The sequence below is a fragment of the Saccopteryx bilineata genome, chromosome 6 (assembly GCF_036850765.1).
Source record: "Saccopteryx bilineata isolate mSacBil1 chromosome 6, mSacBil1_pri_phased_curated, whole genome shotgun sequence".
Lineage (NCBI taxonomy): Eukaryota > Metazoa > Chordata > Mammalia > Chiroptera > Emballonuridae > Saccopteryx > Saccopteryx bilineata.
Window position 1 is genome coordinate 193,393,779 of NC_089495.1, and position 25,500 is coordinate 193,419,278.

The window sequence follows — 25,500 nt, forward strand, 5'->3', positions numbered from 1 at the left end:
AAATTTACCTAGATTTTTAGTTTCAAGTTGAGACTTTGGTTCCCTCCAGAGAACAAGAAAAACTTTTTGAGAAAGTAAGGAAAAGATCCCCATACCTGATCAGGGCCCATGGGCATGCCAGACATGGGCATGGAGTTCATGCTGATCTGCGCCATGGGGCCACTGCCGTTCATGTGCACCATGCTGTATGCTGGGCTCCCCTGGTGGGCAAACTGCTGCTGGGGAAAAGAGCTGCAAAGGAAGTGAGACGTGACCCCCGGGCACTTCAGTAACACAGGGCATACGCACAGACACCGTCACAATTTTGCCAAACAGCACTCTCCTTAAGCAGAGAATACCACAAGGGAGGAACCCCCGACAGCCTGCGCTCTTACTTTCCAAAGCTGTACACAGTGCTCTCATGGACGTGTGCGTGGTAGGACTCACAAAATGGATAAAACAAATAAAACTTTCTAATAAGGCCCAGGCTTTAGCCTTTCCAAGCTTTCCATCCAAACAGGCTTCACTCAAAAATTCAGAAATTTCTGTAACGTTTGGCACTAGAGTATGAGTGACTTAAAGCCCTCATTCCTCACCTGTTCCTGGCCAGGCTTCCCGAGGGCCAGCCCTTCATTTCTGAGGACGGGTACATGGGTGCGGTCTGAGGGTGCTGCATCATAGGATTCTGGGAGGGACCCATTCTTGATGACATCATTGCATTGGGAGGACTGGACACTCGGCCAAAGGCTGGATCTGGCTGTTGTCCCATCCCTTTAAAAAGAAATTACAATTCACAAATGCTACTTCCTTAGAATATCAGCTCTCTACCCTGGCCGGTTGGCTCAGTGGTAGAGCGTCGGCCTGGCGTGCAGGGGACCCGGGTTCGATTCCCGGCCAGGGCACACAGGAGAAGCGCCCATTTGCTTCTCCACCCCCGCCCCTCCTTCCTCTCTGTCTCTCTCTTCCCCTCCCGCAGCCAAGGCTCCATTGGAGCAAAGATGGCCCGGGCGCTGGGGATGGCTCCTTGGCCTCTGCCCCAGGCGCTAGAGTGGCTCTGGTCGCGACAGAGCGACACCCCAGAGGGGCAGAGCGTCGCCCCCTGGTGGGCGTGCCGGGTGGATCCCAGTCGGGCGCATGCGGGAGTCTGTCTGACTGTCCCCGTTTCCAGCTTCAGAAAAATACAAAAAAAAAAAAAGAATATCAGCTCTCTATAATAATTTTATGGGGGTTTTTTTAAAGGCAGGGGAAGGTGAGAAGGATGCTGCCAGACAGTCATTGTTGCTTCTCACCAAGTCCACTTGAAAGGTAATCACATCAATGATCTTTCTGTATAAAAGGGACTCCAGCCTGATCAGGCAATGGTGCAGTGAATAGAGCATCAGGCTAGGACACGGAGGAACCAGGTCCAAAACCGCAAGGTTGAGTGTGGGATCATAGACATGACCCGACCCCATGGTCGCTGGCTTGAAGCCCAAGGTCACTGGCTTGAGCAAGGGGTCCCTTGCTCTGCTGGTCAAGGCACACATGAGAAAGCAATCAATAAACAACTAAGGTGTCGCAACGAAAAACTAATAATTGATGCTTCTCATCTCTCTCCCTTTCAGTCTGTCCCTATTTGTCCCTCTCTCTGTCTCTGTCACCCAAAAAAAAAAAGTGTACTCTCCCAGTAGATATGGCTACCCCCAGGGGGTACATGCATTATTGTAATTAATATGTCTGTCACCACGAAAAGCAGCTCAGAAGCCCACACAACACACCACTCTCAGACTTGACCAAGCACTCCAGACAATAGAGACAGGGAGTCGGAGGGACACCTGGTAGTCTTTCTGTCAAATTAAGATGCGGAGAGCTGAATAAAAAAAGACCTAGGGCTGTGGCAGTTGGCAGTGGTAGAGCATTGGCCCAGCATGTAGAAGTCCCGGGTTCGATTCCTGGCCGGGGCACACAGGAGAAGCGCCCATCTGCTTCTCCACCCCTCCCCCTCTTCTTCCTTTCTGTCTCTCTCTTCCCCTCCCGCAGCCAAGGCTCCATTGAAGCAAAGTTGGCCCGGACTCTGAAGATGGCTCCATGGCCTCTGCCTCAAGTGCTAGAATGGCTCCGGCCCCAATGGAGCAATGTCCCAGGGGACATGCCGGGTGGATCCCGGTAGGGCGCGTGCAGGAGGCTCTCTGCCTCCCCGCTTCTCACTTCAGAAAAATACAAAACACAAAACAAAAAAAAACAGGACCTAGAACAAGAATACTCCACTGTGATAGGCCATCTACCTCAATTACAATTTACAGTCCCCTGCACAGAGATTTTTGTTCTATTATTTTCATTAATTTCCTTTTTCTTATGAAAAAAAAAAGAGGGAGTGAATATTACTATTTTTAATATGCAACAGCTAGTAAATCTATGTCCTTTCAATTTACCATAAGTTGGCGGATATGGAAACATCTGGGGTGGAGCCTGTGGCATGGCAGGCCCTGCCAAAACGCCCTCCATGCTGGGGGAAGCTGTCACGTTAGGGGGCGGGCTGAAGGCCTGGGTCTGCTGCTGTTGCTGCTGCTGCTGCTGCTGCTGTTGCTGCTGCTGCTGCATCATCATCGCCGCCATCTTCTGCTGTCGTAAGTGATGGCTTAGCAGCTCCCTGCTGCGCTGCGCAACCATCTGGGCATTAAGAAAACCCTGCTAATAGCCAAAAAAGAATGCAAGTACGCATGTGTAGCAAGAACCAGCCTACTTCATGCATATAGTAGCGTCATAACACATTAGGTATCAGAAAAAACACCCAATGCCTTTCTAATTACAAACATGGGAAAATGTACCAGGCTCATGATGGTAAAGGCTTTCTGGCTATTGGAGGGGGGTAAAGAGAAAGATTGGGCAGAATAGGGATCTAGAAATTATCTGGGGTCAGGAAACGAAAGCTTTAAATGATCAGAAAACATTCCTCAAAGTGAGAGTAGATTTTGAGGACATTTCAGGAACTATGAACTAAAACTACAAGATGAAAAAAGGCACGATTGAGAGTGTATTGGGAAGAGGGGGGTTTGAAATATGAAGGGGAGCAAAAAAGAACAGATGGGATTATACGCAGAAAGCAGGAAGCCGTCCAGGAGGCCTCACACTCTCTCTACACCTTGGCAGAGGGGCAGAGGATGAAGAGGAGCTAGCTGGAGGTGAAGAAGGTGGCAGGAACAAAGCACTGAACAAGGGGGCTGGTTTGTGCTCCCCAGCAGGTGGAGGTCATCTCCAAAAGCAAACTTTTATTCGTTTTCTGGGGGGTACCCCAGATTAGCTTATACAGGATGTCTGGTTATCAAGAAAATATAGGCCCTGGCCAGGTAGCTCAGCTGTTTAGAGCATTGTCCCAATATACCAAGGTTGCAGATTCGATCCCCAGTCAGGGCACATGTAAAAATCAACCAATGAAGGCATAAATAAGTGGAACAACAATTCAAGGTTTCTCCTTTTTTCTTTAAAATAAATTTAAAAATAAAAATTTTTTAAAAAGAAAATAGATACCATTACTTCCAAGTGGCCCTAAGGCAGTGAAAATGGGGCATTTCTCAGTTGTCCTTTTTAACAATTATAAACAATATTTCAAACCACAGTAAAAGATTTTTGTGTTATCATCTGCTTAATGTACATTAAGAAAATATCTTAATACAGTCTCCACCTTGGACTGGAGGTAGAAAGAACTTGAATCTCATCCTGCCCACTACCGGAAACAGGTCATCTCAGAGGTTAGTACTGAGAGTAAGCTTATGTTTTTGATTTTTCTTATTCTTCATAGTTCTTACTGTTTCAAATGTTACCCAGTGAGCATATGGTTTCATAATCCAGGAACAGAGAAAAGCTTACAGATTATCTTAAATTCTGAAAAAGTGAGTGATAGCTGTTTTCACAACACAGCAATTGATCACAAATGGAAATTAATTTTAAAAACATGAATAGCGGTGTAAGGGGCCCCTTCTCTTCCGATTCTTCCCAGTCACCAGCAAGAGAGAGAAGGAGAGAAAAAGTGTGATGGGACCACGGACGGTTCTTACCCTGCGCTAGGCACAGGGCAGGGAGCCAACACCGAGAAGCCTGGTCTGCTCTGCTCACCTGGGAGTTCACCGGGGGCTGCATCATGGGCCTCATCACTGCGGCTCCTCCAGCAGTGGGATTTTCCATTTTCATTTCAAGTGCCTGGCGGCTCTGATTCAAAAACTGGAGAGCAAGCAACAGAGAGAGAGAAAGAAAGAGAGAGACTGGTTAGGATGCAAACAGAACATGTTAATGAGCCCAAAATAGCTTTCCAAATCCTCAGCATCACCCAGTGAGGTCACGATGCCATTTCCAAATCCATTAACCTGGGTGAGTGGCATCTAAGCTGAACCGGCACCCTTTCATGCTTCAAAAGCTTCATGCTGAACAGTTCTTGGCCTGCGAGCATACGAATGAAGCTTTCTGGCATCAGGAGAAAAAGTGCAATTTTGCAGCTTAAAGAATATGTAGAACAGGAACTCAGGATTTGTAAATCAGATGTTCTCACGGATTATTTAGGCCACTGGGGAAATAGCTTTAACTTGTTCAGAGTAACACTTAATAAACTACTTCTTCTGTTACCTTTTCCTAGATACATTTTATTGTGAGGAAACGGTAAAAAGTAAAATGATACCATGAGCACATTAACACAGCTTTCCTGAGTACTGAACTGACTTTTATGAGTATCATACACTAGAAGCATCTCTGGCTGACTGGATTCTAAACTCACTCAGCTGCTTCTATGGTTCAGTCTGCCACATTTGCAAGATGCAAACAATATAAATAATTAAGTTTTAAAATATTTCTTGGGGAAAGCCTGTCGTGGCACAGTGCATAAGAGCGTTGACCAGGACCACTGAGGTCACCGGTTCGAAACCCTGGGCTTGCCCCACCAAGGCACACACGACAAGCAACTAATGAATGACTAAAGTGAGGCAACTATGAGTTGATGCTTTTTGTTCTCCCTACCCTCGTAAAATCAATAAATTAAATCTTTAAATATATATATATTTGTTGGTGATTAAGGAAACAGTAAGAAAAATCTGTCTTTACTTGGCATATTAAAAGAGAGCTCAAGCTTCATAAAACATTAGAAAGCAGAGAATCCATAAAAAGAATGCTGAAATCAATAATGTTTTAATGTTTGGTTATTACTATTAAGGAATTTTTTTAAAATAGAAGTTATCGACCTCTAGGACTACAAAGTCATCGAGAAATAGTTTTCTTCCCCAAGAGCTGACACTGACTTTTTAACCCATAGGACAGAACATTTTAAGAAAAAGGTATCCAATTCTAGCACACCTCCCCCTAACAAGAACTATCTATACCAGCGGTTCTCAACCTGTGGGTATTTCCAATGGCTTTAGGCGACCCCTGTGTTTTGGTCGTTCGACCCCCGCCGGGGTCGTGACCCACAGGTTGAGAACCACTGATCTATACAAATAAAATGTTACACAGAGGTGAAAAACAAAAGAAATTCCTTTAGTTGACAAGAATAGAGAGCCCAGAAGAACACAGTCTGAAAACAAAGAAGAAGGGGCCAAAGGTTAAGGCCCTTTGTAGCCAAGGCCGAGTCTGGGACCGGTTACCTGCTGGCCCTGCAGTCTCTGCTGAAGCTGCATTCTAAGTTGCTTTGGGGTGTTAGTCCGAGGTCGCATGATGTTGGCCCGAGGGTGCATTCCCTGGAGAGGAAAACTGCCTTGCTGGTTCATCTGACTCATCATCGAGTTAAAAGACGGTGACTGTCCCTGAAGATTAAAGCCTCCTTGCACTGGAGGCCCCTGTGCTGGATAGGTCTGCCCATATAACGCTGCCTTCTGATCCATCAGTACTGCTGCTTCTTGGCCTTGGAAAACATCCTGTTTGGGCTCCAAAGCTTGTCCCTTAAACATCAAACATACAAATGAACAGTGAAGTACATCTGGGAAAGCAACTGAAATCAAATGCTCTAAAGGTGAAAACCGAAGTTAGTATCTGTGAACAATCATGCTGCGGTTCCAAAAGGACAATCAAGCCTGCTGTCTTAGTCCCACGAGCACACTGACCACGCCTCATCCTCTCCAGCTGCGTCCTGGTGCCCAGCACAAGGTTTCACACAGACGGACACTCAGGTATGTTCTGAGCCAAATGTCTACAATGTCTTAAGTATCTGGGGAAAAACTATTTGTTCCAGACTAGATCTGTAACAACATGGACCTCACCTGCCATGTATAAAATAAATCAATTAAAATCACTATACTCAATGAAATTCTAATGTAATATGTAAAAGATCATTTTGTAGTTTGCAAGAGCTGATTTTGGTAGAGACAGGTAATCAACAAAAGCTCTCAGCCCCTGCTGTATATTGTATCTCACACAGCAGAGATGAAGTCAACAGAAACTGCGTTTCAGGAAAACAAAAGAATAAATCAAAAAAAGAAAAGACCTGAGATTCAGGATGAGAGAAGGATGACTATTCCTGTCACCAGACCTGCTTCTCAAGGGCAGAACAAACACAGGAGAAGAGGAGTACTGGCGGGAGAGAAGAAACTGAGGTGTCTGACCATGTGAAGAAAAAAAATCAGAGAAATTTTGTATCTCTGTTGGAGCACCTGGGGAAAAATTGCATTAAGTGTGTAGGAAACAAAACAAAAAGAAGGCAATCAACTCAAAACAAACCAAAACAAAACCCTATACAAACTATACCTGGGTCAGTAATGAGGCAAAATAATGTAAATATTGACTATTTAACAACAGATGACAATGATACTGGGGGGACAGAGAGTCGTGGCCACAGGTGTGCAAGTACACACTGGGAGAAGGGGAGTAAAATCCAATCCACAATTTCTTATCAGAAATTCCAAATATCCAGTAAAGCTCTTAAAAATATTTTTTTTCATTAGCTCCAAATGTATTTAGCAGCAAAACCTGACCTGAATTTGTATGTAGCATACATAACCTCTATATATCCCATTTAGTGCGACTATGTATCTTGCTATAGAAGTATTAACATTTTGATCACAGGCTACTGACCAAACTAGAGTATTGCTCAAGACTCTACCAGGGACATCGTGTAACATGTGGTACGCATGTACCATTCACCGTTCTAAAATCCAGAACTCCTGGATTCCAGAGCATATCTGACCACAAAGTTCTCCGATGAGGGACTATGAATGCGTTGTCAGCTATCATATCAGAAATACATAGATACAGACTGAAGCTGATAAAGAAATAGCTGCACAGGCCCTGGCTGGTTGGCTCAGTAGTAGAGCATCGGCCTGGCATGTGGATGTCCTAGGTTCGATTCCTGGTCAGGGCACACAGGAGAAGTGTCCATCTGCTTCTCCACCCTTCTCTCTCTCTCCTTTCTCTCTACCTCTCTCTTCCTCTCCTGCAGCCAAGGCTCCACGGGAGCAAAGTTGGCCTCAGGCACTAGAATGGCTCCGGTTGCAACAGAGCAACACCCCCTAGTAGGCATGCCAGGTGGATCCCGGTCAGGGGGCATGCAAGAGTCTGTCTTTCTGCCTCCCTGATTCTCACTTCAAAAAAATACAAAAGAAAAAAAAAACTGCTGCATAAGCACATTCCTTAGATCATCAAAACAAACAGTTTAGTTGCACCACCCAAGTGAGGCAAATGACTGTGCTTCCTCAAGAAGTATATCTTGTATCATGTTACTTCTAAGTTATAAACAAAGATTACTTTGCTAAAAATAAAAATTAATTATAATTTGTACTTTTCCGAAGCTGGAAACGGGGAGACAGTCAGACTCCCACATGCGCCCGACCGAGATCCACCCAGCACGCCCACCAGGGGGCGATGCTCTGCCCATCCGGGGCATCGCTCTGTCGCGACCAGAGCCATTATAGTGCCTGAGGCAGAGGCCACAGAGCCATCCCCAGCCCCCGGGCCATCTTTGCTCCAATGGAGCCTCGCCTGCGGGAGGGGAAGAGAGAGACAGAGAGGAAGGAGAGGGGGATGGGTGGAGAAGCAGATGGGCGCTTCTCCTGTGTGCTCTGGCCGGAATCGAATCTGGAACTTCTGCACGCCAGGCCGACACTCTACCACTGAGCCAACCGGCCAGGGCCCCAGTTACTCTTTATCTCATCATCCTAAATCTAAAAACACAAACATCTTAAAACTAAAGAACAAAACTACAAACAAACCCTCACTAAAAAGAAACTAGAAAACCTATTTGAACTATATTAGTCAGTAGTCACCCTTCAAATCACAACTTCGAATCAAATAGGATTTTTTAGAGAAAAATGTGACATCTCACACCCCACCCTAAGAAAAGGTCCCTTTATGACACAGTTTCATAGCATCACAAGCCTTTTCTCACAACCTCTGTAACATCATGTCCATTCTGTGTGGTTCACATCCTAATGTCTGCCTTGTCTAGTGAGATGGAAGGCTTGGGAGCAAGAACTAATCTGCTATTACTCCCAGCCTCTAATAAAAAACTAATTGGCACACAGAAGACAAATATTTGTTAAGTGAAAAAAATCAACAAATCAATTACTGTTGTAGATAAAATAAAAACCCCACCAGAAAACTATTAAAAAACACATTTAGCCTGACCAGGCGATGGCACAGTGGATAGAGCATTGGACTGGAACACAGAGGACCAGATTTGAAACCCCGAGGTCACTGGCTTGAGCACAGGCTTATCCAGCTTGAGTATGAAATCATAAACATGACCCCATGGTCACTGGCTTGAGCCCAAAGGTCGCTGGCTTGAGCAAGGGGTCAATGGCTCGGCTGGAGGCACCTGGTCAAGGCACATATAAGAAAGCAGTCAACAACTAAGGTGCCACAACGAAGAATTGATGCTTCTCATCGCTCTCCCTTCCTGTCTGTCCCTCTCTCTGTCACCAAAAAAAAAACAAACAAACAAGAATCTTTGTTGCCCATCAGACTGGCAAAGATTTAAAAGAATAATCATATTCAGTACCTATCTGTGACTCACTCATTCACACCATGTACTCCATGTACAAGTATGTCTCATCCACAAGGACGGAGATTCCTGACAGGTCTTTCCTGCTTAAAACTGAATGCACAGATGAACCAGCCCCACCCCCACAGCCTCTAGATGCAACAGCCACCACAAAACAGATCTGTTTCAAAACTACAGATTTATGAAGGGCATATTTTTGTAAGGCTGCAATAGATAATTGTGAAGAGTGGTGGGATGATCACATATTTACCATTATAGATGGGCTTTAACACAAAAATAAACAAACAAATAACGTGCCTCCTCAGAGTATATACAGGTTGGTTGGGTAGGTAGTAGAGAGAGGTATTTATAAAAATGGGAACTCTTATGTAAACTGTAATTGAAAACATTAAAAAAAATTAAAATGAGGACTTTTAACGAACATAAGTAAAAAGCAACATTTTAAAAACTACTTAGTAGTTTTATTGGATCATTTCTATAGTTACTTAAATTTTGACATCTTTATAAAATAGGTTACTGGACATAATATCACATTTATAAAGTATAGTTTCTCAAATTAACGCTGGTATACATGAATGTAGCAATGTAACACGAGTAACAGGAAAGACACACAGGCAGTTTTGTGCGTGGCTCAGGGATGTGCACACACGTACTATTTCTATGTTAATGCTACCTACTTGATTCACAAGTTCAGGGATGCCCAGAGCTCTGTCAATTTCTTCTAAGCCTGTGGCATCAGTGTTGCTCAAGAGAGTGTGCAGTTGGTCCAACAATGCTCTTTCATCATTCTGTCCTTCTAGGTTAGAAGGTGGCCCAAGGAGATCATCCAGGGAATTCCTAAGAAGTGGCCTACAAAGAGACTTAAAATCAATTTCTTTTTCTTTTATTAAATGAGAGGCAAAGGGCAGAGAGACAGACTCCTGCATACACCCTGACCGGGATCCACCCTGCAAGCCCACAATCCTGTGATGCTCTGCCCATCTGGGGCTATTGCTCTGTTGCTCAGCAACTGAGCTATTTTAGTGCCTGAGGTGAGGCCATGGAGCCATACATACTCAGTGCCCAGGACCAAATTTGTTCAAACCATTCAAGTCATGGCTGCATGGGGGGGGGGGGGGGGGGTCACTTGCCCTGACCGGCAATCGAACTCAGGACTTCCACACACCAGGCCAATACTCTAGCACTGGGCCAAATGGCCAGGGCACAATCAATTTCAGTGGTGCTTTTCCTCTTCACAATTAAAAACAATAACTACACACAATATTTTTAATATGTGACAACTCAAACACTGTTAAAGATAAATAATAAACAATTGAGTAGCAGAAACTAGCAAATGGTATCAATTTAAACTTAGGGTCCAAGCCCTGGCTGGGTAGTTCAGTAGGTTAGAGCAGTAGTCGGCAAACTCACTAGTCAACAGAGCCAAATATCAACAGAACAATGATTGAAATTTCTTTTGAAAGCCAAATTTTTTAAACTTAAACTATATAGGTAGGTACATTGTTATTAACTTAATCAGGGTACTCCTAAGCTGGCCTTTGTGCCTGCACATGGTATTTTGTGGAAGAGCCACACTCAAGGGGCCAAAGAGCCACATGTGGCTCGTGAGCCGCGGTTTGCCGCCCACTGGGTTAGAGCACTGTCCTGTTATGCCAAGGTTGTGGGTTCGATCCCTGGTCAGGGTACATACAAGAACCAACCAAAGAATGCATAAATAAGTGGTACAACAAATCAATGTTTCTCTCTCACTTTCTCCTCCCTTCCTCTCTCTGAAATACCAATAAATTAAAAAATAATTTTTAAAATAAATTTAAGGCCCACAATTTTAAATTCACCAAGACTTCTTCAATCACAATATCTGGCTTATTAAGCCTCCTCCCTCCCACCACTAAAATGTAACTGCTAGACCCCTAAGCATTTGGGGGATAGCAGAAGTTAGGTTCAGGGAGGAAGGTGCAGTTTTCAAAATTCTACAAGAATAGAGGTGGTAACAGTCACTTAAGTTGAGAAATCAACAAAGGAACAGGAAAAAGGATAGAAATGTTACACTACCAATGAACTGAGGCCCGGAACCTGCCAAAACAACGTTTTGTTATACTTGGCCCACAGAGCTCACACGTAGTGACAAGTATAATACAAACTCCACACACCCACAGCAAGGTGCCACAGTCCTCCAGCATATTAAAAGGACACAGAGCGAGACATTTTTCCTGACTCAGGAAATTTCTATGATGAAACTATTTATTCTTTACTGGGTGGAGCAGCACTCAAGGTAATAAATTCATGTCGTTTCATCACTGACTACTCAAAAGATCAATTCATTTTTTCTTAGCTTAATTTATTATAAAAGTCAAGTTCAAATTGACATTGACAGGTAGCCTCTTTTATGCAAATGAGTTACCAAGCTAAACAAAAATGAAATATAATCATAACCCACAATCTTTTACCAAAAAAGAGTGCTATAGTTCACTGTCACCATCATCCCTGAACTGTTTTAAGTAAATTTCAAAAGAATTATCCAATCTTTTTTTTTTTTTTTTTTCATTTTTCTGAAGCTGGAAACGGGGAGAGACAGTCAGACAGACTCCCGCATGCTCCCGACCGGGATCCACCCGGCACGCCCACCATGGGGCGACGCTCTGCCCACCAGGGGGCGATGCTCTGCCCATCCTGGGCGTCGCCATGTTGCGACCAGAGCCACTCTAGCGCCTGAGGCAGAGGCCACAGAGCCATTCCCAGCGCCCGGGCCATTTTTTGCTCCAATGGAGCCTTGGCTGCGGGAGGGGAAGAGAGAGACAGAGAGGAAGGTGCGGCAGAGGGGTGGAGAAGCAAATGGGCGCTTCTCCTGTGTGCCCTGGCCAGGAATCGAACCCGGGTCCTCCGCAAGCTAGGCCGACGCTCTACCGCTGAGCCAACCGGCCAGGGCCCCAATCCTTATATTGATATATTAATTTTCCATAAAAACTAGGTTTTGCCTGACCAGGCGGTGGTGCAGTGGATAGAGCGTCGGACTGGGATGCAGAGGACTCAGGTTCGAGACCCTGACGTCACCAGCTTGAGCGCGGGCTCATCTGGTTTGAGCAAAAAAGATCCCACCAGCTTGAGCCCAAGGTCACTGGCTCCAGCAGGGGGTTACTTGGTCTGCTGAAGGCCCACGGTCAAGGCACATATGAGAAAGCAATCAATGAACAACTAAGGTGTTGCAACACGCAATGAAAACCTAGTAATTGATGCTTCTCATCTCTCTCCGTTCCTGTCTGTCTGTCCCTCTCTCTGACTCATTCTCTGTCTCTGTAAAAAATAAATTAATTAAAAAAAATATATATCTTCATTTCATTAAAAAAAACAAACAGGCCCTGGCCGGTTGGCTCAGCGGTAGAGCGTCGACCTGGCATGCGGGGGACCTGGGTTCGATTCCCGGCCAGGGCACATAGGAGAAGCGCCCATTTGCTTCCTCTCTGTCTCTCTCTTCCCCTCCTGCAGCCAAGGCTCCATTGGAGCAAAGATGGCCCGGGGCGCTGGGGATGGCTCCTTGGCCTCTGCCCCAGGCGGCAGAGCGACGCCCCGGAGGGGCAGAGCATTGCCCCTGGTGGGCGTGCCGGGTGGATCCCGGTTGGGTGCATGCGGGAGTCTGTCTGACTGTCTCTCCCCATTTCCAGCTTCAGAAAAATACAAAAAAAAAAAAAATAGGCTTATCCCCCATTTATCTTGTGAAGTTGGTGTTAATGTACCTCCCCCTCGTGGAGGAAGATTATATATGAGAGACAACTACCTCACAGAAGAGGCTCTGAGATGTGATCACCCAGAGTCCTGGTGACTGAACAACAGAGCCTGCCCCGCCCCAGGAAAGCCCCTGCTTGCTGCCTCAGCCTTGTTTTACATGCATTATCCCAAAAACACCCAGATCATCCCTGAGTACCCAATCACAGAGCTGTTCTCATTCTCTTTCAGGTTTGTTCCTGTGCTCCAACTTTTTCCTAGATAAGCCGATGTTAACATTTTCTATAGAGTCACATAATAAAGCCCCACCTATTTTGAGTCCCGTGAGGGCCTTGGTCCATGGCTAACATGCCATCTGGCCAGGAACCTGGTTGGTTAGATGGTGCTGCTGGACCATATGGACTGACCACCATTCCCAGGGGAATTTCACCAGGCCCTGGGAAACCAAAAAGAAATACATTTCAAATAAGTTAATAGCAAAAATTATCCTAAGACATCTAATTTTCTTTACAAAGGGGATGCTTACGCATTTGAAGCATCTGCTGCTGCTGCTGCTGTTGCTGTTGCGGCTGCGGCTGCTGCTGTAACATTGGTCTCACACCTGGAATGCTACTGGACCGAAGAGGCAAGGCGGGCATGGAGCCACCCATTGTAGGTCTGGGTAGAGAAGCACTATAATCCACCCCTGGCCTTCCCATGGAGTTTGAACTCATAAGTTCCATTCTGCTGGCCTTTGAGTTTGGTAAGCCCCAGTCTCCCGAGGGAGGAGTCTGATTCACAGTCACATTTCTGTTTGGCCCACCTACAACAGGTAGAAATGATTAGGTCTTTTCCATATTATAATGAAATCCTTCTTATGTCATGTAGGTACAGTCATGCTATACAGTATCAGCCATAAGAAAACAGTGTTTTGTCATCCTAAAAATAGGTCTAGCTAACTATTATGACATTTTTCATGGGCCACTATGCATTCACACAGGTTAGAAAAATGTCTTAGACCAAAATTCTCTAAGAGTTTAAATAACTGTGGATGTCCCAAGTTCGATTCCCGGTCAGGGCACGCAGGAAAAGTGCCCATCTGCTTTCTACCTCTCCCCCTTTCTCTCTCTTTCTCCCCCTCTGGCAGCCATGGCTCAATTGGAGCAAGTTGGCCCCAGGCGCTGAGTATGGCTCCATGGCCTCTGCCTTGGGTGGTACGAAGAGCTCACTTGCTAAGCAACGGAGCTACGCCCCAGATGGGCAGAGCATCGCCCCTTGGTGGGCTTGCTGGGTAGATACTGGTTGAGGCACAAGTGGGAGTCTCTCTCTCTCTCTCTCTCTCTCTCTGCCTCCCCTCCTCTCACTGAGTAATAAAAAAGATAAGTTTAAATAACCAAAACACAGAATAAATGGGATACTCATGAAAGTATCATTATGCTACTCTTATTCAAAAACCTATTACTTAATTCCAGCTAAATGGCTTTAAGTATTAAATTTGCTTTTCCCAAAAGAAAATTTTAATCACAAATACTAATCAGAAATAACATACCCATATTTGAACCATAATTTTCCTGACTATCCATCATTCCTGGATTCCCACCCAGCATGGGTTGTTTTGGTAACATGGGGAAAGCACTGATATTCTTTACTGGAGGACTGGAACCAACAGAAACGGGGCTATCCAGAGACACTGCTCGGTTATACAGGGGGCGAACGGACTGCACAGACTGTGGACTCCTCAAACCTATTGAAAACACAGAGCATAATACATATAAATATCCTCTGACGATTCAATATATAAACAAGCACAAGCGATAAATACAAATACCACCCACCCGAGAATGTCTTTCTTACTAAAACAAGCACTGTCTTCCTTTACAATATAAACACTAAAAAAAAAATTAAAAAATTAAAAACCCCATCTTGTACTCCAAACAAAGTCGAAGTAGAGTCTCAGCACTGGCTGAAGTAATGGGCTCTGCTCTGTAGTCTCACATGGTAATTCCTACTCTGCTGCACTTAACACTGAAAATGCTACCCATGTTTCAAAGTCCTGACGGTTCTTCCCATCTGTCTTATTTTGGCTTCTCTGTTTAAAATTTTACACTTAAACATGACCTGATAAGCTGCCTTCTAATCAAACAAGCAATGAAACATGAAATTTCCTCCTAATCTTTTTATTTTTTCCAATCTATTTCATTAACCTGATTATCCATTTCAGTTTAGAAAACAGTGACACTGAAAACAAAAAAAACAAATACTACTTTTTTCAATTGATACATATATCCTAATTAAATTGATGAGCCAGGAAAGACATACCTATAGAAGACAGGCTGAAACCAGCAAACACTGAGGAAGAGAAGTCTCATAATTAAATGACAAGATTCCCTAAGTATCAAAGGACAGGTTTTGAGCTACAATTTTGGTTGCTTTTTTATCCAATTCTCTCCACCTAGAAAAATATATGCCCTTGTACCTACTACTCATCTAGACCAACCTAAGATGAACATTTTCCTGTAAGTGTCATGATTACTGGTATCATATTAATTAGAAATAGGGGATGTTTTAAAAATAGGAAAATATCCCAAAAGTTTTTAAAAACACATAATTATAAATTAGTAAAAGAAACTGAGAGGCACAGTATGCATTTTGGTTATACATGCCAGCTGGACCCCAGTCTTAATGCAAGGGAACACACAAGTGTGCAGAAAAGTTTAAAAGGCAGCAAGAATAAAACCCCGTTCTCTCTTACCCAGAGAATTAGTTCCTTGAAACATTTGTTGCTTGGTTCCCAGATTACTACCATTTGTGGATATGGAATTATGGTAAAAGTCGGAACTGGTCAGATCCCCAAGAATAGCATCTAGATTATCCAGATCTCCAGAACCCTGAAAATAAAATTGTAGAATTTAACCTGTGTACATTACTAGGTACACAGGTATAAACATATTCACTGGAAGAACATAGGTGAAATGCGGACAATGAAATACAATGATACCTGAAATGAGAATTCCCAACTTAAAAGTTGGCTGATTATGACTCCCCTCTCACCCACCCTGTCGTCTTCCCTGAAAGAACAGTCTAAAGTACTAAGACAAATCCCTGGGTTTGGCAGTGCTTTCAAAGGGACACTTCCTTAATTTACAGTAAATGTTACATTCTCAATCTGTAGGATATTTTCCAGCTAAATTCTGCCAGTATCAGTAGACAGAGATGTCTGTATCTACACATACCTTCTGAAAGCAAGCATGATTAATATCAAAAGCAACAAGTTGATGTTTAATACAATATTCAAAAGCATGCTTTAATTTATTGACTTTTGGTCAATAAATTTGAAAAATACTAGCTTAAGCAAAGTTAAAAGAGACAGGCTGCCTGGCCAATGGAAGCACAGTGGATAGAGCATTGGCCTGGGATATTGAGGTCCAAGGTTCGAAACCCCAAGCAAGATGCTGACTCGAACACAGGCTCATCTGGCTTGAGCGTGGGGTTACCTGCATGAGCATGGGATCAATGACATGATCCCATGGTCACTGGCTTGAGCCCAAGGTCACTGGCTCAGCTGGAGGCCCCCAGTCAAGGCATGTATAAGAAACAATCAAAGAACTAAAAAGTGCTGCAACTGTGAATTGGTGGGTTCTCATCTCTCCCTCTTCCTGTCTATCTCTCTCTCCAAAAAAAAAGAAAAAAGAAGAAAGAAATTCTAACAGTAGGACATCTCCAAGACTTTAATTTTCTTGGGCAAATTTTAACGTCTCCTAGAATAGTATTCCTCAAGCAGAGCTTGGGAAGTGCTTATGTTTATATAGAATGTGATTGTGTACATAAAATGTGCTTTTACGTAAAAATCAAAATGTTGTTGCTTAATACAAAAGTCCCCCCGCCATTTCTTTCTATCATACCCTTAATGACCCAGTCTGCACATTCCAACAACAAACACCTCCATAAAAAATTTCAAATTGGCTACCAACAAGTTTTAAAGAATATACATCTGGTATTTCTAAATTGCATCATAATAAACTTTACTGATGCCCAAAAGAATTACAAAGAAATAATAGCTCAAGATTAACTTACATTAAACAAACCTGAAAGAGAAGATAAGAATTTGTGTATAAAACATTGTCCCTCCCACACAGAAATACAATGATGAAACAATGACTAGGCTAGAATACAGAGAAAACAAATTACCTCTTCATTTGCCTCTGTCTTAACTTTCGCATCTTTCTCCTGGCTCGAGCTAGGAACCGTGGAGCTGCTGCACTGACTCATTTTGCTGTCCACTCCCTCCACCTTGGGCTGTAGTTCTTTAGAAAGTGTGTCACTAGGATCATCCCTGTCCAGCAGGTATCTGAGCAGGGCATTGTTTTCCTTCTTCTTAGGACTTAGTTGCTCCTGCTTGACATTTCCTTCAACACAAAATGCTGTACTACTGGTGTCTTTCCCAGTGGCCTCTGCGGTAATCTTGGCCACTTCCGCTGGTGAGTTCCCATTCTGCAGCAGCTTGTGCAAAATCCGGTGCTTCTCCTGCAGGAGTGACCCGTGCACATTGGACGTGGAGGACACTCCTCCAGAGGTTGAAGAGGAGACCCCAGAGGGGCTGGTGACACTAATGGAAGACTCTTTAGCACTTGAATCCAGGGGGGAGTTAGTCAAAGAGGAATGACCCCGGTCATCAGAAGAACAGGTAAGTAACTGCAGTAATTTTTTATGGCCTTTGCTTTCCAGAGGACCTCGCTGATTCTCTGACCCTTCCACACTGCTCTCCTTACTGTCTTTGTCACTAAGGTGATCCCTGCTATTTGACTGACACGTTGAACTCTCCACTGGATTCTGGTCACAATACAAGCCTAAGGGACTCTTTGAATCCTGACTGCTCACTTTAGTTGGTTGAGTTATATTCATATTGGGAGAGTTGTCCAACTTGGGGCCTGGTGAAGACAAACTAGATAGAAGAGACGTCCCCACGCCCTCACTGATCGCCTGAAGGGCACTGAGAGAGCTGCTGGAAAAGCTGTGGCCCCCAGTGTTGCCGGAAGACCCCATGGGAGAGTGCACACCTGGATTTGGAGGGAAAAAAATGATTAGACTGACCAACTCTATAGCAAAACACCACTTAACTCTTCAGTTGCTATTATAAAATGAATTAACTTCATAAGAATTACAGTGCTATGGAAAGAAAAGAAATTACCAAAAAGAAAAAAGAAAAGGCAATGCCAACAGGAATACCTGCAACAGGAGAAAACTGATGTGAGGCCATCTTTGGACTCCCACGATTACGAGGAGAAATCATGATATTCTGCTGGCTGGAGCCAAGACCAGGACTCCCATGTGGGGGGCTACTCATGTTGAGACCATAGTTGCTGTTCTGGTAGGAAGAAGGTGACTGTATGGCTGGCCCAGGGTTCATAGAAACTACGTTACTGGAAGTCCCATATCTAGCTCCACTCATTTGCCCTGTGGTGCTGGGGTCAGCCAAGCCATAGGTCCTGCTGTTCAGCATCTGTAAGCCTTGGTTTGGTGACATGTTCATGCCACCTACCGGATTATTACATCCAGCTGCTGGAGGCCTAATGCCTTGTCCAACAGGATTTGGGTTTGGTCGATACCCATTCTGTTCCCTGCAAAGAAAAAATTCACAGGCATGCATTAAAGCCCTGAACCAGACTTTTTAAAAAGAATCAAGTGCCCAAGAACTTAACTTCTTAGCATTATTCTGATACATAATGACAATTCCCATCTAGATATTGATCAATTATTACCTGATAACATACTTTTTACTAAGCCACTACCAAAAACAGCATGTGAAAGGTCAACAGTTGTGTTAACTGGAACCTCGGTGCGGCTTTACTAGAACTGCCGTCTATCTGGGAATGAACCTGGAGATGCTAGCAAACTACCCCAGATAATAAATGAGCGAACACTCCTTCAGGTGGTGTTCATTTGCCATCAGTAACAGCAATAGCAACTATTCTTGAAATCTACCTTCACATTTTAAATTCAATCCTGAAGGCAATGTAATGTATCACTAGAAATGAAAGGTAACAGAGGTAGTCAGATTTTATAGGCTTTTCTCCTCTAGCCTTCCCATTTTCCAATCTCCCAGGAAGTAATTATTTAATGAACAAAAATACTCATTTTCACATACAAATATAACCTTAAAGAAAACATATAATCCAGGAATCTAAACTCACTTCAGCAAATCTAACATCCTTCTTGCTTTTAACTCCTATTAAATTCTCTCTTTTTACATTACTAATACAGCACGTTGAGAACACGCTGCGTCTCACATGTAAACACACAATCTACTGTTACCTCTGAAGAAAGTGGGTAGAGACGAAGCCATGACGATCGTTTGTTACAGGATTTCGGAAGAGTTTGCTTTTTGTTTGTGCAGTCACTATAGTTCCATCGGCCAAAGAGAACCTGTACACTGGAGTTTCTGCATGGCCGTGAATATAAGCTGTTGGGGAAAACAGCCCATAACTAATCACTACAACTGCAAGCAGATATATATAGAAGAGAAAAGAAATATACTTCAAGTATAACGTTTTCAAAATCCAGTGAAAGACTGGACCTGCCCCAAAATTAAGAACAGGCTAAACTAAGAATGCTCAATAATCATGTTCCTACCCCAAACACATAACTGCGGTCATGTGTATTACTCCCTGCTTTATAGCATGCCAAACACAATGACAAACAACATCAAGAATCAACCTTAAATTCTTTATACCTTCTTGATAATGACGCTTCTGGGACCATGACTGCCCATCATTAAGACTAAAAAATCTCTGGATACACCGCCGGATTATATCTTCAAAGCCCGGCCTCATAGAGGATCTCAGTGAATTTGTATCTATATTGACAAGTTTTCCTATTAAATAGAAAATAAGAATTTAAACTCAACCCCACAAGTATTTACTGGCTGCATACTGCATGACTTAGCACTAAAAAAATAAAGACACTGAATCTTGACCTCCTCTGTTCCAAATGTCTGCTCTCTCTAGAGCTTTTGTCCTTGAGGGCACAGTCCTACAAGAAACTTGTACATTAAATGTTTTTGCTATACAGACTATAAAAGTGAATCACAAAACTTTCACTTTCTGAATGTCCAGATCACCTCAGCTTCATTTTCATTTGAAGCAATAAATAAATAAATAAATAAATAAACAAACAAACAGCACCTACCAATAAAATTATTTGCATCTGAAGATACTGTCCCTGCATTAAGAAGAGAAAACACCTGCCTAACAGCTAGCAGGGACAGTTCTTTCCATCTGAGATGTGACTGCATTTTTGGACACTTAAAATCTAAACTAAGAGAGTTAACCAAATACTGATGGTCCACAAATCTGGAAGTTTGACAACTTCTGCTTAACATCAACTACACTAAAGAGACAAAATATATACAACTCCAATACACTATAAAATTAAAGTGGGTTTCATAAAGATAGTCCTTAAATATTGACTTTTCAAGTTCTGAGCAGTATCAGGTAGGCTGCCAGAACAAACACCTTACAGAAAATGGCAAAAAAGAGCCAAGAAGAGCATGGCTGACCCACTCTGGAAAGAGACTGGTATGACGGGAAAGCACCAGCCGTGCTCCTTGCAGAAATACTGGGGAAACACTGACCACACGGACTCCAGGAAACAAAGCTGCCTCTGATGGTCTCAACAGCTGTGTTACTGAAGTGAGCCTTGCTGATCTAAAGAATGTTTAAGTTGCATTTAGAAAATCCAAAATAATTGCTGACAATGTCCAGAGCAAAAACTGTACAATCAACATCCATGATGTGGATTTCTGTAACAAAATATGTAACATGGTCAAAAAGTGTCAGACTACAACTAAAGCTCATGTCGATGTGAAAACCACCTATGGTAGTTTTTGCCTGTTCTGCACAAATTTTACTAAAAAATTCAATACTCAAGTCCAGGCAACCTCTTATGCTCAGCACCAAAAGGTCCACCAAATCCAGATGATTGTGGAAAGCCTGACACAAGATGTGTAGACAAATGACTTGAAAGAAGTAATCAAAAACTTGATCCCAGACAGACTGGAAAAGGCATAGAAAAGGTTTGCCAACCTAGCCGCCCCATGAAGTATTTGAGAGAAAAGTAAAAACGAAGAAAATTAGGTTTACATTGGGAAAACTCATGGAGCTTCAGGGTGAAAAACACTCTAGAAAAGCTAAAAAGGCACTGATGTTGGATAAGCTGATGGATATGAGCCACTAGTCCAAGAATCTGTTTAAAATTCAGATCTTTAATGATCACAAATAAAGACCTTACCAGGGGAAAAAGATGACTAGGGAGAAGAGACAAATGCATTTCACAAAGAGTAAAACACCTTTGTGTTACGCCAAAAGTTAGAATGATCTGTCCTCAACCACCTACTCTGCGCTGAGCTCTGAAAGCCACCTGACAATCACAAAATAGAGGCTCAGGAAAGTGTATTAAATGAAACAGGCACATAAGGGACAGAAGATAAAATCTCTCCATAAGCCAAAAACAGTATTGTGTTGAGTGCAAACCTCCCAGGAAGAACGACCAGCAACTGGAAAATACCCACTATTCCTATAGTAAAATGGCTCTCAGATGTTAACCAGACTAAAAGTATTTGATTTTCCTTATTTGGTAATTTCTAACTTTTGTAATAAATGTATTGCTTTTGTACTAAGGGGAAATCCTGGTGAGAATTTTTTTTTACATGTTTATTTCCTAGTGGGTTTTTTTAAAATTTATTGTGTTTACATGGATTCAAGTGTCCCACTGAATATAACTCCCTCACCCCCCACCAGTGTCCCTTTTTAAACCCTCTTTGTCCCCCTCCCCCAACTCCCTTCCCTCTTCCCTCTAGGATTTGCTGTCCTGTTATCTCTATATCTCTGTGTTATATATATATAATTTCACTAATCCCTTCACCTTCTCTGATCCCATCCCCTCATCCCCCTTCCCTCTGACTGCTGTCCCTCTGCTCCCTGTGACCTCAGCTCTGCCTCTATTCCATTCCTCAGTTCACTTTGTTCATTAGAGTCCACATATCTGGTAAAAATTATTAAAGGTTCCACTCCCTAAACTGACTTGGTAAAGATGTTTTATTTGTATTTTCAGTAAAATGTAAAGTATTGTTATTTTGGGAGAAAATTTAGACTGCGAAATCATAACAGATACAGAAAACAAACCACTCTAAAAGAATAATATAATTCTTATCATAAGGTTCAATTATCTCAAGGTAAGAGAAAATTTTCCAATATAAAGTCACATTCATCAGTGTAAAGAGACTGAGAATTGAGAAAACAAATAATTCTTTTGCTTTTTTATTAATATCTGTGAAAACTAATCTCAAGCAGCCTCTAGACAAGTAACTAAGCTTGGCATTTATAAAATGCATTTATAAAATGGTTGATGACTGAAAAAAATGGCTCTTTTACAGTAAGAGAGTATAAAACAGCTTTAGTTTTGTCATGTTTATTTAAACCTACTCCATTTTATCAAATTACTTATCAAAGGCCCAGATGGTGGACACTAAGCAAACAGTTCAGGCTCTGACATCAAGCAGACCCTGATGCAAATTCTCCTCGTATTAGCCATAATCTTGACCAGTAATACAACCTCTCTGTCACCAGGCCTATTTCCTCATGTCTGAGATGCAGCATATGTGATAAACCTTTGGCATCGCCTTTCAGGTTTAGATGGTTAAGTGACGACCCTGAGGGTGAATACAGACAGACTCCACTGCCACTACGTTTAATTTCTTCATGGTGCCTTACCAACTACACTGGCTTTAATTCTTTACTCCTGTGGTCAAAAAGGACAGTCTGAAACTGAAGTTCATGTTGATGTCAAGAATTACTCCAGTAATTCTCATTGAAATTGTCTATATCTTTGAAATTTTATTTCTTTACGAAAAATGGGTTTAAAGTTAGAGAAGAGAAATACTAATCTTTGATTTGAAATGCTGTTTGGAGAAAGAGTCAGGTGCCCTCTTGTCAAATATACCCAACTCAAACGTTACAGTTTTTCATGAAACTCTCTCTCAGGATTATATAAGAATATAGTCAATAATCCGCGCAAAGCATTCATTACACTGCGTATCCCCGGACAGTGCAAGCTGGAGAAATCGTTAACCTTCCTAAAAATTTTCTATATGAGCATGTACATAAGCAATACACAAAGTTTTTACCTGAAAGATCATGTCTAGTAATAAAGCTCTCAGGGTTTGATGGAAATGCTCTTTCTCCTGTAGTAATGCGGCGTGCCACACAGATCATACAGGACTGCAAATCTGCAATAAAAATTTCACCAGGTAAGAAATCTGTATAACCATTAAAGACAACTGCTCAACAGGCGAGTAAGGACATGAAATTCAATAAGAATGATAACAATGGAAACTGCAAAACTACAAGTTTGACTGCTATTTGTTTGATAAACATCATACACATGCAATCGCTCTTACCTTCCCCTTCCTCCATCATAGCCCGTGGCTGAGACAGGGCAAAGCACTGCATGGTTTCATATCTCTGGCGCATTTCAGAACTAGTGTTTATGTCTTCCAGAATATCATGTGGTGCTTTCATCAACATACGGCAGTTAAATGTATGGCTTTTTTGTCTCTGGGTCTCATTTGTCCAGGCAACTCCATTAACTTAGGAAAATAAATTTTAAAAGCTGGCAATTCAGTCTATGACCATCATCAAGAACTCAAGTTCTATTTTCCCATTACACACATTTTCCACAGTAATGTCTACACTAACATTTCAAGGTGGCAATGCAGTCAAGTTCCCCCTTATCCACAGTTTCAGTTACTGGTGGTCAACCATAGTCCAAAATTATTAGATGAAAAATTCTAGAAATAAACAATTCATAAGTTTTCAATTGCATGCTGTCCTGCCCCACCCAGCCAGGACGTGAATCACCCCTTTGTCCCGCATTCCCACCCCTTAGTCACTTCACAGCTATCTCTGCTATCAATCAGATCAAGTGTCTCAGCAGCAGTCCTTGTATTCAAGTAACCCTTACCGTGCTTTGTGGTAAGAGAAGATATAAAATGCTTCTTTAAGTGAAAAAGATACAATTATATGTATAGAAAAAAGCATGGTATATAATGTACAGTTTGCTACTATCCATGGTTTCAGGGATCCACTTGGGGTCTTGGAACATATCCCAGAGGATAAGGAGAGACTACTATATTGGAATCATTTCTATTAACACAGAAATTTCACTGTATATTTTGGCCGTATGGAATATATACCGCATTCTAAATTCACCGAGGTCACATTTGAAAATGGTGTTACTAAATGTGCCCACTTGCCTTTCTACACAAATGTAATCACTTGTACCTTCAATTTTCTAAGAACTGGTGAAGAAAAAATTTTTTTCAATTTATTTAGAAAATATACATTAAAGGCCTACCTATAGATTTTGGTAGGTTTTTAAGGAAATCCTTTCTGTCTTCCTCATGCAAGATATTATAGACACTTGTGTTAACCAGGTCCTCTTGCTTATATTGCAGGTACTGTGTGACATTTTCTGACACAAACACAATGTTTCCATCACGATTCACCACAAACAGGAAACCATCCAATGCCTGAAATGGAATATGTTAATATTGGATATAATGGACTGAAGAGCATCAGCCCAGCGTGCAGATGTCCCGGGTTTGATCCCGGGTCAGGACACACATGAGAAGCGACTATCTGCTTCCCTGCTCCTCCCTCTCCCCCTTCTCTCTCTCTTCCCCTCTCACAGCCAGTGGCTCAACTGGTTAAAGCATTGGCCTCCGGTGCTGAGGAGAGCTCGGATGATTCGAGCACAGGCCCCAGACAGGGGTTGCTGGGTGGATCCCAGTTGGGGCACATGCAAGAGTCTGTCTCTCTATCTCCTCTCCTCTCACTTTAATTTAAATAAATAATAATTTTTAAAAACCTGAATGCCTGACCTAGTAATTTTTAAAGAATTATATATTCAAAGTTTTAAAAAATAAGAACATCCTCCTCAGTGCTTTCCATTTGTCCATTTTTTTAATTATTGATTTTAAGGGGGGGAGAAGGAGAGAGAAAAAGAGACAGGGAGAGAAAAAGAGAGAGAGAGAGAGAAGGAGAAATGTCAATTTCCATTTATGCATGCATTCACTGGTGGTTCTTGTATGTGCCCTGACTGCATCAAACCCACAACCCTGGCGTGTCAGGGCAACAGTCTAACCAACTGAGCTACCCAGCTAGGGCCCTATTTGTCCATTTGATACCAAGCCAAGCAACAGGGACTATACAACTCTGAAGAGAAGTTACAAAGAGAAATGAACTGATCAATTAAAAAGTAGTTGAAGCAAACTAGACAATTCAAAGAAGTTAACAAGTGAACTTTATGGAGGGCTTCAGGCCCCGACTTCAAGTAAGAAAAGCATTATGTGAGTGCTTTAAGTTAATAATATCTAGTTAAGACAACTACTTAGAAAACGATTCACATTAATTCTTAAAATTATTGCCAGAGGGGAGAGAGTTTGGGCGACTAGGTGAAAAAGGTGAAGGTATTGACATGTACAGATTGGTAGCTACAAAATAGTCATAGGGATGTAAGTACAGCATAGGAATGTAGTCAATAATATTGTAATAACTCTGTATGGTGCCAGATGGGTACTAGAACTATTAGGGGAACATTTTGTAAAGTATACTGTTTACCTACTATGCTGTATACCTGAAACTAATACAAAATAATATTGAATATAAACTGTAATTGAAATTTTTAAAAAAGAAAAAAAATCTAATATAATTTCTTCAAGAATATAAACCTATAGTATGCCATATGACTAATCAAACAAAAATGCACCAAAAAGTCTGAGCTAACATATGCCCAAATTTATTTTGAAATTATGGGTT

General features: G+C 42.4%; 1 protein-coding gene across 4 annotated transcripts in view; it reads right to left on the reverse strand.

Annotated features, from left to right (window-relative positions):
- Positions 1-25,500, reverse strand: part of NCOA3 (nuclear receptor coactivator 3) — a 112,349-nt gene that overhangs the window by 1,560 nt on the left and 85,289 nt on the right. For 3 of the 4 annotated variants that reach the window (XM_066235836.1, XM_066235833.1, XM_066235835.1), the window contains 17 exons: positions 24,038-24,212; positions 23,082-23,270; positions 22,809-22,910; positions 19,359-19,499; positions 18,941-19,088; positions 17,855-18,246; positions 16,817-17,685; positions 15,381-15,516; positions 14,178-14,372; positions 13,176-13,451; positions 12,959-13,085; positions 9,607-9,778; positions 5,583-5,876; positions 4,072-4,176; positions 2,391-2,649; positions 576-750; positions 96-231 (listed from right to left, as the gene is read on the reverse strand). In XM_066235836.1, the coding sequence (XP_066091933.1) occupies positions 96-231; positions 576-750; positions 2,391-2,649; positions 4,072-4,176; positions 5,583-5,876; positions 9,607-9,778; positions 12,959-13,085; positions 13,176-13,451; positions 14,178-14,372; positions 15,381-15,516; positions 16,817-17,685; positions 17,855-18,246; positions 18,941-19,088; positions 19,359-19,499; positions 22,809-22,910; positions 23,082-23,270; positions 24,038-24,212 (3,891 nt within the window). The remainder of the gene's footprint in view (positions 1-95; positions 232-575; positions 751-2,390; positions 2,650-4,071; positions 4,177-5,582; positions 5,877-9,606; positions 9,779-12,958; positions 13,086-13,175; positions 13,452-14,177; positions 14,373-15,380; positions 15,517-16,816; positions 17,686-17,854; positions 18,247-18,940; positions 19,089-19,358; positions 19,500-22,808; positions 22,911-23,081; positions 23,271-24,037; positions 24,213-25,500) is intronic. The other variant, XM_066235837.1, reaches the window with a different exon arrangement.